This window comes from Maniola hyperantus, chromosome 14, assembly GCF_902806685.2.
Source record: "Maniola hyperantus chromosome 14, iAphHyp1.2, whole genome shotgun sequence".
Taxonomy (NCBI): domain Eukaryota; kingdom Metazoa; phylum Arthropoda; class Insecta; order Lepidoptera; family Nymphalidae; genus Maniola; species Maniola hyperantus.
In genome coordinates, this window is record NC_048549.1 from 5,702,802 (window position 1) to 5,718,197 (window position 15,396).

Genomic DNA, 15,396 nt, shown 5'->3' on the forward strand with positions numbered 1-15,396 from the left:
GGTGCGTGCGTGGGTTTGTCACCGTCTCGTCGCTGTCAATAATAATAAATAATGCGAAATAACGCATTTGTTACCGGGATAAAGCCGGTGACTTCGCTCTAGTTTGTCTAAATGCTGACGTCACCGTCTGGGAATCCGGCGCGCCGGCTGACTCCCTGACCTACCTCCAGAATTTGCACAACGAATCCCGGGTTCACGCACTCTCTGCTTTGTACTCTTCACTGCTGAGGGTGGTGACCCCTTTCCATCACTACCCATAGGTATTATAAACGCGAAAAATGTGGTTTTTTATTGGTTTGTTTATCTCTACATAATATAAAATAAAGTCGCTTCCCGCTGTCTGTATGTATGTATGAACGCGTAAATCTTTTAAACTACGCAACGGATTTTAATGCGGTTTTCACCAATAGATAGAGTGATTCAAGAGGAAGGTTTATAGCTATAGTTTAACTCTCAAAAAATTAGATATCCGAAGCCGGGGCGGGTCGCTAGTTTGTTAATAAACGCGAAAAATGTGGTTTTTTATTGGTTTGTTTATTTGTTACTGCAACGGAGCAACGGATCGACGTGATTATTTTGCATAGGTATAGTCAAAAACCTTCAAGACATCGATATGATACGATAAGATACTTATATATCTATTAGCAGATACCGTCTAGTAAATTGAAATAGTATAACTATAATATAATAGAAATAAGCTTAATCCTATTAAGTTTCAAAAGAACTGCTCACAAAATAAATCACGTGGATGTCGTCGCAAAGGCTATTTTTTTTAAACACATTCAAAACTTGGGAATATTTTTACTATTTCGGTAGATATGAATGACGCTACAATTAAATATATTTTTATGATGGTCGTCAAAATAAAATAAAATTACAATAAATATCACATCGGTTCTGGTAGGGGAGCCCAAGAGGGAATTTTGGGATTTACTCGAGAGCGTCAGATTTAGATAAGGTAAGTTAATTGGATGCAGAAAAGTGTGCATTTCATTGATCTGACAATTTGAGCGTGGCATAAGGAAACGGGAGAGTCACAAAGTTTCAAACATCGGTCATGACTTTTGGCTGCGTCCAAATCGTCAGTCTTTTGAATAGGAGCTACTTGAGGATTCACTTAACATCCCTTCTCAATATCTGACGTGCTCGATAAATATATTTGGGTCTTTTTTTTATTTTTTATTTATAGACTCGCGCTTGGCTGCAATTAGACCTGGTGGGAAAGTGATAATGCAGCCTATGATGGAGCGCCCCCTTCTACACCTTCATACGACCACCACTACCATGTACACCGGCAGATAAATATTTTTGCGGTAAAAAAAACACGTGGGGCGCATTATATAGTACTATTAATATCTAAAGCGCTCGAGTATTTCTTTGTGAATTTTTTTTTTTTACATTTTCGAAAACCTGTAAGCACTCTCCCCACCAGTGAAAGGGGTTACATCATATAACCTTTTTTTCTTTTTAGCACCTAATCTTCACAATCCAATAGGTCTCCACGACGCTCGAGTAAATTCCTATTTAGCCTCTTGGGCTCTCCTACTATTTTGGTGATTTTGTGAGAATGGATATATTTCGATGAATGCGATCCGTGGAGTTCGATTACACAAAATACATAGCTGATGTGATGTGTGAATCCGTTGCGTAATAAAATTGGAATTAGGTACTTCTGGACGAATTTTAGCACCAACTTTCCGTGTTACATAACAGATACAACCGACGAATGAAACCGTGGGAAAATATGCAAGATATTTCAATAAGATCGATAAGCTGGAAAATTATGAGCAGAACGAATCGATCAAACAATTAAAAACAATGATTACGATCATGTTTCAATTCTTTCAAACGCTCAATAGCTTAACGGTCAAGGAGTGGATTGATATAATACATTCTTTTATTCGATTATAAGTTAGTCATTGATTGCAGACTCACCTGGTGGTAAGTGAATTATGCAGTCTAAGATGGAAGCTGGCTAACTTGGAAGGGGTATAGCAGTTTATTACACCCTTCTCGGTTTCTACAGGGTATCGTGTAGAACTAGGAGACCCGTCCTCGGTAGTGGGCCGGCCATGGGTTTATGTCTGATAACGATGACGAGGTACTAATTTAGTTCAATGTTGAGATGCTATTTAAAATAAATTCTATACCTAAAATGGATAGATATGTTATATTTTACGTGCATTTATATCCCATACTGATTAATCCTGCCATTCCTTAACGTTCAAACTAGTGTTTAAATCAGAAATAACAGCTACAATTAAACTTTTCATTCATATTCACGGAGGTAATCAAAACATTTGCGTCATTCACATAAATCGTAAAATTATAACGTGACGTACCTAAAGAATAATTTAATTAATAGTCACGCATATTGTATTGGCCAATTTAGGATTTAGGAAACAAAAACCTACTCATTTGAAATGAATGCAAATCATTTGACTGAATTAAATTGTAGAATATAACGTTAATTAAGGAGATCAGAGGTGTAGTCGCGAACATCTGTCTTCACGAAGGACACATTTCGGACGGAAGGGAATAGGGACTGGTTGTGGACAATACGCGATAAGGATAATAGTGTCGCTAAGGGGAAGTGTCTGCAGAGCACAATAGATTTCAGGACCCTAACGGGATCTTAAGATCATTGTGCTGCTAACAAGCAAACTTCAAATCTCAATCTGTCGAAAGGCCGAAACGTTGCAGGACAATCGAGCTACATCGGGACCCTCGTCAAACCAATTATGACAGGAGCCTGTATTTGGGCCGCAAGATTTGCGCCCGTAGATAAGCAACCGTTTCCAAATGTGTTTTACCACCTATCTGCCGTGGAAGGAAGTTTCGATGCGTATCTATGAAAACACATTATCATATATTCATTACGAGAGGAGGAGAGTTTGAAATGAATATGGCTCTCGTATTATAGAGACGCAATAAAGGATGTTATCTGGTCTGTATTGACATTAAAAGCGGGCTCGAGGGCCCCGTCTCGCAAGGGTCAGAACAAAGACCCGCGATTCTCGTATTTTTTGGGTCAATCTCAAGGTCGGCTTAAGATATTCCTTTATAATGCAAAACGAATTGTAACACACAACATTATTAGCAACAAGAGACTTTAATTCGCAAAGTGATAATATCGTAAATTACGCTCACTTAATTTAATTTCAATTCCAAGAATTTTTCAACAGCTATAAATATTTTTAAAGTCGGAGTTAGTATTAATTCTTTTCAAATTAGAACACTGTAAATGCACGCGGAACGAATAATGGTTTCGACAAAACTGATTATATTATCTTGTGTGATATATTCTTAGAGTGCTCAGTTTAGGTTGTCATTTGGCTTTGAAATCTTGTTGCGACATTAAAGGACAAACACTCAGAAGACGGGGCTAGAGCATGCCAGGAATTTCTGAATGGTAAGGCTGATTCAAATCCAACAATACCAAAGAGCGAGAAAATTTTATACTGAATGGGAAAAGGGAGAGTTTGCATTGCGGAGCGCACGTAGAGAGTGCGAACCCTGCGTGCGCTCCGTGATGCTAACGCATGTTCTCTGCAGTTTGACGTGCGTTCAGTGTTACGTTCTGGTGTCGAGCTTTGTCGAAGGTGGTTTGTGTTATATTATGAGGACTCACGATGCATTAGCCTCTGGAATGATGTCATCGGTCACGACGTAAATCATGGCACCCGCGGCGAAAGACAGCGCGTAGGGTAGCGCAGGCTGCGCCGCCGCCACTGCCACCGCGCCCAACACGCCGAACACCGGCTCCACCATGCCCGACAGCTGACCGTACCTAGCAAAGAGTTATTAGATTATAGTCGTCGCAAAATCTCGCTATCTGCGAGGCAATACAACTTCTTTTATTTTGAAGCAAACAACAAAATAAGTTTTATTGCCCCGCCCGCCGGTAGCGAGTGTTTGCTACAAGTATAATGGGGCTGATTCTCTTGTACACAATCTCTAAACTAAACTAAATTAACAGGTCTAAATCTAGTGTTATCCTTTTCCGTAAGCAACATTATAAAAGGGATAGCAATAGATTTAGACGTGTCATTTTAGTTTAGTTTAGATATTGTGTACAATGGAATTAGCCACAGTAATGTTTATCAACAAGTCATCATCATCATATCAGCCTGCGGACATCTACTGGCCTAACGTGAATAGAGTGAACTAGAGTGAGAGAACAAATATTAGGCTATATGGTTGACGTGAATAAAAAAAATGACACTTCAAATGGCAGTGCACATAATAAATTATCACTTAAGGTTAGAAAATGCGATAAAACCCATGATAACTATTTAGTAGTATTTAGTCTGTAAAACTATGAGTTCCAGATACATTGTTTCAAAGGTTTGCAAGCTTTTTTTCAGGTTTCCTGACGGAAGTAACTTGAACGGAATATGAGAATAAAATCCGTTCACTCTAGTTTTGACAACGGAACAGTGGAGCATACGCGTCGTGCAAGCTTCATGAAGCATCACAATGAAGTTTCGATGTTCGACTATACAGCGGAAAAGTACCTACAGCGGTAGATATTCCGATGTTTTCGAGGGCCGTTGACGAAATTTGGTACAGTACAGAGACAGTTTGTATCCCGGAGAAAGAACATAGGTTATTTTTGCCATTGAAAATTGAATAATTCCTTTTTAGGGTTCCATACCACAGAAATAGATTACATCCTGAAGACGGACATAAGATACATACTTTTTATGCCGGAAAATACAAGAAATCGTACGAGATTTTTAGAAACCTAAATCCACGCGGACGAAGTCGCGAACATCATCTATTTTGTAAATGACAGGTTAACGCGACTGTGACGTTTGCAAACTTGTAACTTACACAGGCCACTGAAGCAGGAAAATGCGATAGGTTAATTTTCACGTGTCCGGTTGGGCACGCGGTGGCGAAAGAGGCCGCCAACGAATTGTTTTGGTGAAAGTGCGGGCCGGTGGCGCGACCACATTCCGACGAACTGGTCGACGGGCGGCGCTGTGGGAACCGCCGCCATCGCACCGCCGATCCGACCACCGCGCCGGTGGCGGCTCACCATCACACGGGACCATTAGTTCTGAGAGCTTAGTTCTTATCCTCATTGAAGCCGGAGATATACTAGCGTGTTGTGTTGTGTCGTGACGTGTCAGAAGCATAAGTATTGGTTTCATACATTTATTATGGTTACAGAAACATTATAGCGGAGTGGCGTGTAGTGACGCCTTAATTATGTAGTTTTTCTCTTTAGCCATACTAAAACTAAAATTGAAATGTGCCTGGCTAGAATATGCGTATTTATTCTGCTTTGAAGTTATGTCATGAAAAGTAAAGACTACGATCTCTCCTGGAGGTAATTGACGCTGCGAACAAAAATATGTGGAATAGAACCGCACCATCTAAAGCGAGTCCGGCAATTTTATAATATGGTAGGAAACACTGACACCAAAAAGGCGTTCAACAGCTTAGCGGTTCGTAGGCTCTATATTTTTGGTTAGACTTTGTGTGGTACATATCGCGCAATGTAAAGTTAAATCGATAATGCCCCCTGGGTAGCTACTCCAGGTTTTATTAAATATACATTGAGTATGGCAAGTTATAGGAACAACTAAACGACGGAAACAATTTGTAAAGACTTGACGTCAAGATCAAAGACTTTTAATATTTCATTTAAGGCAACAAAAGAATAACAGGCCTGCCTGGGGTGTATAGGTCTAGGTATTACTATTAGGACAGGGACTCTTCCATAGGCCGGCGTTACTATACCAGAGCGACGATGCCCGGGCCAGGAACGCTCGATTACTGTCTAGAGCATTGTCGGATTAGCTACTTCTCCACGTCAATTCTTTTGGTATAAAATGCGCTCAGAGGTTACACGGAGTTTGTCAAGCGTTGCCGCGGAAGCGGAGGCGGTAGCAAGTCAACAACGAAGGAGCGCTTTGGGTGCGCGACGTGATGCTATTGTATCGTATGCATTATTCAGCGGGAGGCGAAAGCGGCAATTTGCGACAATATCCACCGATTCGCAGAATCTGACGACTGTCGAGTTGCCGACAACCCATAAAACAGGATGCCCGTCACTCAATAACTATGTTGAATTTAAATAAATAAAACGTTACCAGTTGGTTATAAGTATTTCATTCGTTTAAGTTGGCCATTTTTTTGATGTTCAGTCAAAGAAACTCGTTAAATAAATTTTACTGAACCATGGAACAATCTTTAGAATGAGCAAATATGCTAATTATTTGTTCCCAATTTACATCTGAAGCCTAGATTATTTTCCTCACATAAGTAGGGGATGTATTTGAACGCTATCGATCAACATCAAGGATATCGAGAAGTTTAGGACGACATTCGAGAAGATTAGGCGCGCCACAAAGACAATATGCGCAGCGCAAACCGGCTGCGATTGCGCAGAACAGCGCCATCAAGGCTGGCAGCAACCGCTTCTTCGGGGCCCGCAGCGAGGGCGCGGGCGGTGCCTCCACGGTGCCGCTCGCTCGATTTAATTATTTAGCTTTGAAGGCCGATCGCCCGAGGCGGGCAACGGGCGGTGCGCTGCGACTGGTCGGACGGGTGCGGTCCGGAAGAGCGCGCAGACAGCGCGCCGCCGCTTGCTTGCCGCACTGCGCCAGACTCGGAGGCACCGCAGCGACACATCGCACATCACATTCACGCAACACTCAAATTTCGACATACGATGACTTTCTCGGGTCCACTTCGCGGCTGACCAAACAGTCGCTCGTGCCGAGCACGACCTCTCGACACGCTTCGCGCATGCACTTCGGTCGCGAGTCGCGAAGCTAGCGGCGACGCTATTGGTCTGGTCGACCACTTCAACCATTTTACATACTCTATGTGGAGAGCCTCATTTCAAAGTGTGTGTGTCTATTAATAATAAAACAGAATTCAATTATTCATAAAGCGTTGATCTAATGAAGCAAAAAATTGATTTACCAAAGGGGAAACAGATGAATGGTAAAGACATTCTATATGGTGCGCAAGCGTGATGTCTGTTACGTCACAGTGAGTCACATGGGCAAGCGGTGAGAAAAGTTCACTAGACGTATTGTCTACAACAATGTATCAACACAGCGCAGCGCCTAATTTGATTATGTCATAATCAGACAAAAACCAATAGACTTCATTTCATGCTATAATAAAATAACGTTCGAATTATTAGCACTGACACCTACTAGGATTATTAAAGGCCACATAGCAAGAAATTCTAAGCATTGTACATTGATTTACTTGTACTTTTATGTAAATGAAAACGAATTGAATATTACAAATCATGTTTACATACCTGTACCTACAACTAATTATGATAATACGTCTAAATACGCCCAAGGCCCAAGTTAGACCGCACGATCGTATTCCAGATTTAGACTTGTAGTTACTACAGGTTAATGCAGAATGGAATGACTAACGAGAATATAAAGAACGAGAATTTGAAGAAAAGTGAATGCCCCAAAAGGTTACGAACGCAGTAAATGTCTTGACAACACTTAACTTGATGACAATGGTGGCAAATTTCAGAAAACAAAGGTGTCCATTGTATAATAACCACAAAGACACTGAATATACGCTGTTACCCTAATCATCGTGAGCCAGTCTGTATTTTCTAAATCACTACTCATATTATAAATGAGAAAGTGAGTTCGTTGGTGTATTGGATTGTCCTACGGATCGGCGTCATTTTGAGGGTTCCGTACCTCAAAAGGAAAAACAGAACCCTTATAGGATCACTTTGTTGTCTGTCTGTTTGTCAAGAAACCTACAGGGTACTTCCCGTTGACCTAGAATCATGAAATTTGGTAGGTAGGTGGGTTTAATAGGGTATTAGGGGAAAAATCTGAACACCGGGAATTTGTAGTTACATCACACAAAAAAAAATTGTGGTCATAAACTAATAATTAGTATTTTCAATTTTCGTAGTAAGATAACTGTATCAAATGGGGTATCATATGAAAGGGCTTCACCTGTGCATTCTAAAACAGATTTTTATTTATTTTTATGCATCATAGTATTTGAATTATCGTGCAAAATGTCGAAAAAATAAGACTGCAGTACGGAACCCTCATTGCGCGAGCCTGACTCGCACTTGGCCGGTTTTTTTGCATGGATATAATTAAAGACCTGGAGAGTGATATGGGCTACCTTTATCCCCGAAAATCAAAGAGATCCTACGAAATTTTACAGCCTTAAATCCACGCGAATGAATTCGCGCGCATCAGCTAGTTAAATAAATAATTCCTTAATAATGCATGCTAAACGACATTAAATAACATGTAACTATTACGGAAATTTAAGAGGCAATAGATTAGTCCGGTTTGGCAGATTTTCCTCAATGATTAATTCGATGCATTAATCAAAGCGGTTTTATCGTGTCTGCGAGGTCCAATAATCGACAAGCAAATCTTTTAATATTGGTGTAATTAATTCAGCTGTATAAATTTAAAAATATCACACGCTAAGTACATACCTAGGTATTTTATAGGTAGAAAGCTTCATAGTATTTAAGTTCGAATCGCGAAACGACTTGTATTAATAACTAATTAAGTGCGTATTAGAATTCGCATAAGGTGGGGTTCAGTAGTCATGTTTATAAAAATATACTGATAGTAAACCAACCATAGAGATAGTATACATAGAGGTAACCATAACGTGTTGCCGCTCTTGTACATCTATGTGTCAAAGAGGTATTGTTATCTCCGTCTTTTTCAGGGAACCTCCATTCGTGTAAAAGCGATAGCTCATATAAGTCTGGCAACGTCGCTCTATCGGTGAAAATAGTGACCAGTATAGTTGACAGGTGCCCCCTTAAGCAGACAAAACATTGGGGTTTGATGCAACATTTTTACCAAATATTTAAAAATCAGATAAATCAGGGTCAAAATTACACTAAAAAGTGGAAACAAAATGTGTGAAGCTGTATTTTGTGCATCCAGATCTACGAAAGGAGGCGTAAAAGTTCCAGAATTGTATTTTCACGGGTTAGTCTTTAATAATTATTTCATCGCTACCAACCGCGATTTTTACTCCGAGAAAATTAAAGATTTGCATATTATAAGTGTAATCATCTCGTGACAAAGTAACAAAATCACGTTTCATAGCGTAATTTAATATTAATTTAATGCATTCTTTTAGGCCTCATTTGTAGTGATGTGTGTACATACTTTATCGATAAAATAAAATTTATCGTTTTAATAATATTTGCATACTTTTGTAGATTTGCAAAATGTCCTGAAATTAGAAATGCCACACATTTCTAAATAATCAGGGCCATAAAACGAAAAAACTGGGAGCCAAAGAAATATTCTCGCCTATGTTCAAAACATTTCGAAAATCCTGTTAACTATATTTTTGGTCTAAAATAAAGAAATTAGAATTAGATACAGAACCAGTACATTTGAAGGATATCCTAAATAGTTAGGTACTATCAACCAGTATGTACTAAGCACTTTCAAATTGTATGTAGGTAGCCGGTAGGTGCCTACTACTAGATAAGTAGCACATTGCAATTTTCTTGATTTGACCATAGTTAAACAAACAGAGACCAACTATTAATTTGCAGTTTTGAGGAAGTAAATTATTTCTTATGTTTTACAGTTTTTTTTTAAATTTTTGTTAAAAATGCAAAAATCCCTATGACGATCATAAGGATTTTTGCATGTTTAAAAGCATGACAAATAAAATTTTATTTCAGGTTATAAAGAAACTAAAACCACGTCAAGAGCTGGCTAATAGTGAAACCAAAATGAGTCGAACTTTATCTACCTTAGAAGCCTTGGGTCTGCTGATTGTGACTAATCACTAATCCAACTCCTCAATGTCATGTTGCAAGAGTAGGTAAGTAGGTAGGTAAAGACTGTTATTGAGGATAATTTTTTATTCAATTATAAACTTTTAGAAGTTCTTACTTTTGAATCGTCAAATGCATCTATTTTTGGTCAGTAATAAGGAAAATAGAACTTACCAGGGCCACTGTAGTTCATCGTGAGTCTTATAGCTTTTTAATTTGATTACTTGTTTTTTTTAACAGATTGTAAAGAGTCGCTGGGAGTCGGATGGTGTTGGCGCAAGACCGTGGCGTGTGGAAATCCTATCCTAGAGAGTATCGAGCAGCTATAATATGCCAGCTGATCTCAACTTAGATCTGATTTGTTTCACGTATAAAGACGATCCTAAAACAAGTCACATTTCTTATCTACCTACATTTGAAGCGGTGGAAAGTAGAACCAACAAACTGTTTGCCTATCTTCTTTTTACTCAATAAATTGATTTGAATTAATTAAAATGTGTTTCCTATTATACTAAGTACTAGCTGATGCCCGCGACTTCGTCTGCGAGGATTAGTACCTTTCCTTTGTTACTTCTCCGTCCTTTCAAATATATCTATGCCAAAAATCAAGTCGATTGGTTGTTTAGTTAGGGCGTGAAGGAAGGACAAACACACTTTCGCATTTATAAATAAAAAATATTCGAAGAGATTTACTGTTTTTTAATGAGTGTTCCGTCATCTGAACATAGAGAATTAATTTAGCTGTAATATCGATATCCTTAAAAAATTCGTCGTCCCAACCGTAGGTGGGTGCACACAGTGACAAGATGACGCACGCACACATAAATGAATTGACACGCATTTGGAGCTTAGTATCCATCCAGGTAATCATTCATCTAAGAAACCAACACATATAAGTTTGTACGGTGCCGTTTGCCAAAACTACATCATACTTTAATCGACGGGAAGAGTTTTTAACAATTTTATTCAATTACCGCAGTCCTCGTTGAACGGAAATAGAGAACGGGGACAACGGGATTTATTTTGCATAATTTTATTCAATCACCGTAGTCCCCGTTAAACGGGGAGACAACGGGAACAAATCGATGGCAGCAAAGTTGAAGAAGACATCTACAAAATCGCACTTTTCTGTAAATAACACATATAGTAATAATTTTATTTTTTTTGAAAAAAAATTTTTATTTCACAATTTTTAGTGGCTCCATGGTATTAAAATATGCTATGGCTGGTTAAAAATCTACTGTTTACTAAGCTATTACACATTTGGGGTTCATCAGATATTCACCAAATTTATATAGGACCATCTTTGAAATATATCTACCCTTTCAAACAAAAAAAGAATTTTCAAAATCGGTCCAGGCGTCTTCGAGTAATCGGGGAACATACATAAAAAATAAAAAATAAAAAAAGATTCCGACGAATTGAGAACCTCCTCCTTTTTCGAAGTCGGTTAAAAACGATTTTTCCAATGCACTTAATTAATTTGTTTGGGCTTAAGATTTATATCGGCTGTATTGGCTTGTGCTTATATCTTTATTTAATTTCACTTCTGGTATGTAATATGTTTTTAATAATTTTATTTAATTCCCGCTGTCCCCGTTACCGGGGACACGGCTAACGGGGACAACAAGACTACACCGACAAGCGTGCGTGAGGTCGAGATGGCAATCGGGATGAGGACTCCCCGCACACCTGCACAACCCACGCTAAACCGGTGCGGGTGACGTGCGGATGTACGGGGCGTCCCCCCATCTCATATCCCGAATGCCATATCTCGACTTATCGCGTACTATTATAAATAGGTACAGTGTTGTTAACGTATGGAGCATTTTGATTTTTGACTCACAGGGCCCTGCGTAGCTTGATACGTCATTGCGGCATCAAAGGCTGAGACACACGGACGGACAAACGGACAGAAGAGATAGACTGGACTAAACTGTAAGGGTTCCTTGTTTTAATATGGAACCCCAAATATAGATGGGGTTTGTTCTACAAAACTATGTCACAATACACAATCGTTCTTTCCTGTTACTGCGTATGTTGTAATCGTTATATAGTAGGTACGCCACAGGTTGAGATGGCAAGCGAGGTTTGAGGCGCGGAGACGCCCCGCACACCCGAACGTCACCCGCGCTCGCCCGCACTGGGTTAGCGCGGGGGCTGTGCGGGTGTGCGGGCATTCCCTCCCTGAGTGCCATCTCGACCTGTCGCGGACTATAAATTCAGTGTTGATAAAGTGTGGAGCATTTTGACTCGCAGGGCCACTGCGTAGCTTGAAACGTCATTGCGGTATCCTTGCAATGTAGCATACGGCATTGACCTAAAACAATAATATTAAGAGAAGTTTCCCTAGCGCGCTCTTCAGTGCTCTCCATACAAACGTAGTAGGTTCTAATTTGAATATTAATTAACCAATCAAACTCGATAAAATTTTGTAGATAATATAGTCCACGACAGATTGAGATAGCAATAGGGGCGAGGACGCCCCATACACACGGTACAGGATAGCCGCTTCATTGATTTAATTTAAAGTAGACTAGCTTATTCCCGCGACTTCGTCCGCGTCACGGTAATGTTATCATTACCGTGTCCACGTGGACTACACTCTATTTCAAAACCCTAATTTCAAACCCCTAGTTTACCTACTTTCAAAAATTCTACATCATAATAGCATGCTAAATTTTAGTCCGATCCGTCCAATAGTTTCAGTATTTGATAGATCAGTCCATCAGTTAGCTTTTCCTTTTATGATTTGATATGATTTTCCGGGATAATAAGTATACCCTAATGTCACTCTCCAGATCTTTAACTATATCCATGCAATATATAGTCGGTAATAATTGAACTTCAGAAATTCGCGTGGAATCTAAGTAACAAGACACGATACTAGCGGTGAGATTAGAATATTACGGCAGTTGTATTTTCCCACATAAGCTTCACGACGAGCGACATAGCGGCATTCTTTGCCGGGACTGCATTCCTCACTTCTTGAATTTCGTACTCCAGTCTTTGCATGAGGCTAAACTTATACCAACTAGGTATGTTGTTTCGATCATCAGTTAGTATTTTGGCTTACTACCTCATGCACTTCACTACCCACCACTAACATCTCATAGATGGAAAAATGTGTTTGTTTGTTGTTTTATTGCTTTGTCCTTCAATGACGTCGCATGAAGCAACGGATCGATGTGATTTTGGCATGGGTATAGTTAAAGAACTGGAGAGTTACATAGGCTACTTTTTATCCCGGAAAATTTAAGAGTTTCCACGGGATATTTAAAAACCTAAATCCACGCGGACGAAGTCTCGGGCATCAGCTAGTAGTTTTATAAATAGGTTTGTGTTGGTAAATAAATAAGTCTCTGAAATTTTCCATAGCGTACTTTGACTGAGAAATTCGGTCCTTTGCTAAATTTTGTAGCATTCCATCTATTGAATTTGAAACTAAGCTAATTTCTAGTTTCATGATTCTACATCAGATAAAAGAAAGTTTTTTCTTGTCACTGTCCCCAACCGTTATAGAAAGTTGTTTAAAATCTTCAGTGAGTTTTCAATAAATTTTTTTTCTTCAGTTTCTGAAGGTTTATCACACTGTGTTTAGGAGGATAATATATCAATATATTAATAAGTTCAATGTTATGTAGAATGTATGTCTGTGACGCGGAATGCAAGGAGTTAGGAATGCCGTTCGGACGAGAAGCGCCGCCAACCCGCTTACATGCCCCTCCGGGAAAACATACGCAATCGGATCCCTTTTAAAATTCAATATCAAAGCATTGTGGCGAATGGCGTTTTTTTTGTACAATTTGTATATTAAATTTGAGATATAGCTGCGGCATAGTGTAGTTTTATTTATGAACCTAATGTCGATTCCTAACACGATTTCCTATGGTTTTATGAAGGCAGATGAAATGGGAAGAAATGGTCGATCGTTATCAACGATTCATCATAGCATCCAACAGTACAGATTGACGAATTCTCTAGTGAGGAGAGGACAAGGCAAGAAAATGTGTACTGTAAGAAAATGCATTTTGTTTACTTCAGTTTTTTTTCCAATAAACTTGAACTATGGTGTTGCAAATTAATGTCAAAACATGTTAATTTAATTGTTGTTTCATGTTTAATTATTATTACTTGTTTAAAAATAAAATTAACTATTTTATATTTCCCCTTTTTTGTTGTTCCGCTATTTGTGCTGACGTGTGTTTTATAAATGCGAAAGTGTCTGTCTGCTAGCTTTTCACGGACCATCAGATTAACCACTTATGATGAAATCTGGTACAGTTGCGGGCATCATCTGCCTACTTGGTACTTAGCTTGCATCATTGAAACGGACATAGAGCACTTTTTATCCCGAAAAATCTAAGAGTTCCTACGCAAATTAAGTCGCGGCCATCATCTAGTCTACAATAAACCCTAAACTGATGTCATACAACTCGCCGTGCACTTTCATTATTTAAACCTTACCAAAAGTTGAGACATTAACTCGGTTGCTACAGGCGTTATCGTTAGAAAAGTTCTTTATTTATTATCTATAGAATTATAGATATATATAAAAGGCACAATAAAAAGAAAAGCTAACACACTGACTGCTCGCAACGCACAGTTCAAACCACTGGACGGATCGGGCTGAAAGGCATGCAGATAGCTATTATGACGTGCGCATCCGCTAAGAAAAGATTTTTGAAAACTCAATCCCTAAGGGGGTAGTATAGAAGTTTGAAATTTGGTGTAGTCCACGTGGACGAAGTCGCGGGCATAAGCTAGTTATACTATACCCGTTAAGATTGCGCTTGACCACACTCTCAACTAATAGAAAGTGATGATGCTGTACGGGAGCGGTGTGCAGGCTCGACCGTACCAAAGGGGAGATCTCCCACCGAGCGGTTGGTTGTGCTCGGTAGCGCCAGCTGGGCCGACGGTTATGTCTTGAAACTTCTATATATAGTCCAGATTGCAGAAAACTCCGTTAGTGCGATTGCTATCGGCGGTACATTTGTTCGGGACTACGTCATCGATTGAACAGCGCCATCTAGTTTCTATTGTGGTAACCGCCACATCACTCCCCTCCGAGACGAACGCGTAGTGTGAAGCAGTGAAGAGAGGTGGCGTTGTAGCGTGAAGGCGTGTGAAGGAAGGGCAATGGCTGCTAACCATCCAGAGAAGCGGTAGACCAGGACGCTTGTAGCTGGTGATGGAGTGCAGGGCCATTGTGCCCCGAAGCTGTGCTACATCCGTCTTACAGGCCTCGATGTGATTGCTGTTGCTGTAGACTTGGAGTTTGGAGGAGACGTCGGGCTTGCGGTGTGTGATCCAAAGGTGTTGCGGTGTATGCGATCACCCTTGATCACGTTATGTGCGCAGTGCGGTGGTGTGCGGTTGATCTTCGATGACTTCGGCTGTTCTAGTGTGCGATCACTCTTGTATCAACGTCGGCTGTTGTAGTGTGCGACCACTCTTGATTTCGTCGGTTGTTGAGGTGTGCGACCATTCTTAATCACGTCGGGGTCACCCATGTACGGGAGCGGTGTGCAGGCTCGACCGTACCAAAGGGGAGATCTCCCACCGAGCGGTTGGTTGTGCTCGGTAGCGCCAGCTGGGCCGAC

At 40.0% G+C, this 15,396-nt stretch overlaps 1 protein-coding gene across 3 annotated transcripts in view; it reads right to left on the reverse strand.

Annotated features, from left to right (window-relative positions):
* The window catches only part of Zip48C (Zinc/iron regulated transporter-related protein 48C), a 104,471-nt gene that overhangs the window by 11,538 nt on the left and 77,537 nt on the right, over positions 1 to 15,396 (reverse strand). For all 3 annotated transcript variants that reach the window (XM_069502970.1, XM_034975310.2, XM_069502971.1), the window contains exon 7: positions 3,632 to 3,790. In XM_069502970.1, coding sequence (XP_069359071.1) covers positions 3,632 to 3,790 — 159 coding nt within the window. The remainder of the gene's footprint in view (positions 1 to 3,631; positions 3,791 to 15,396) is intronic.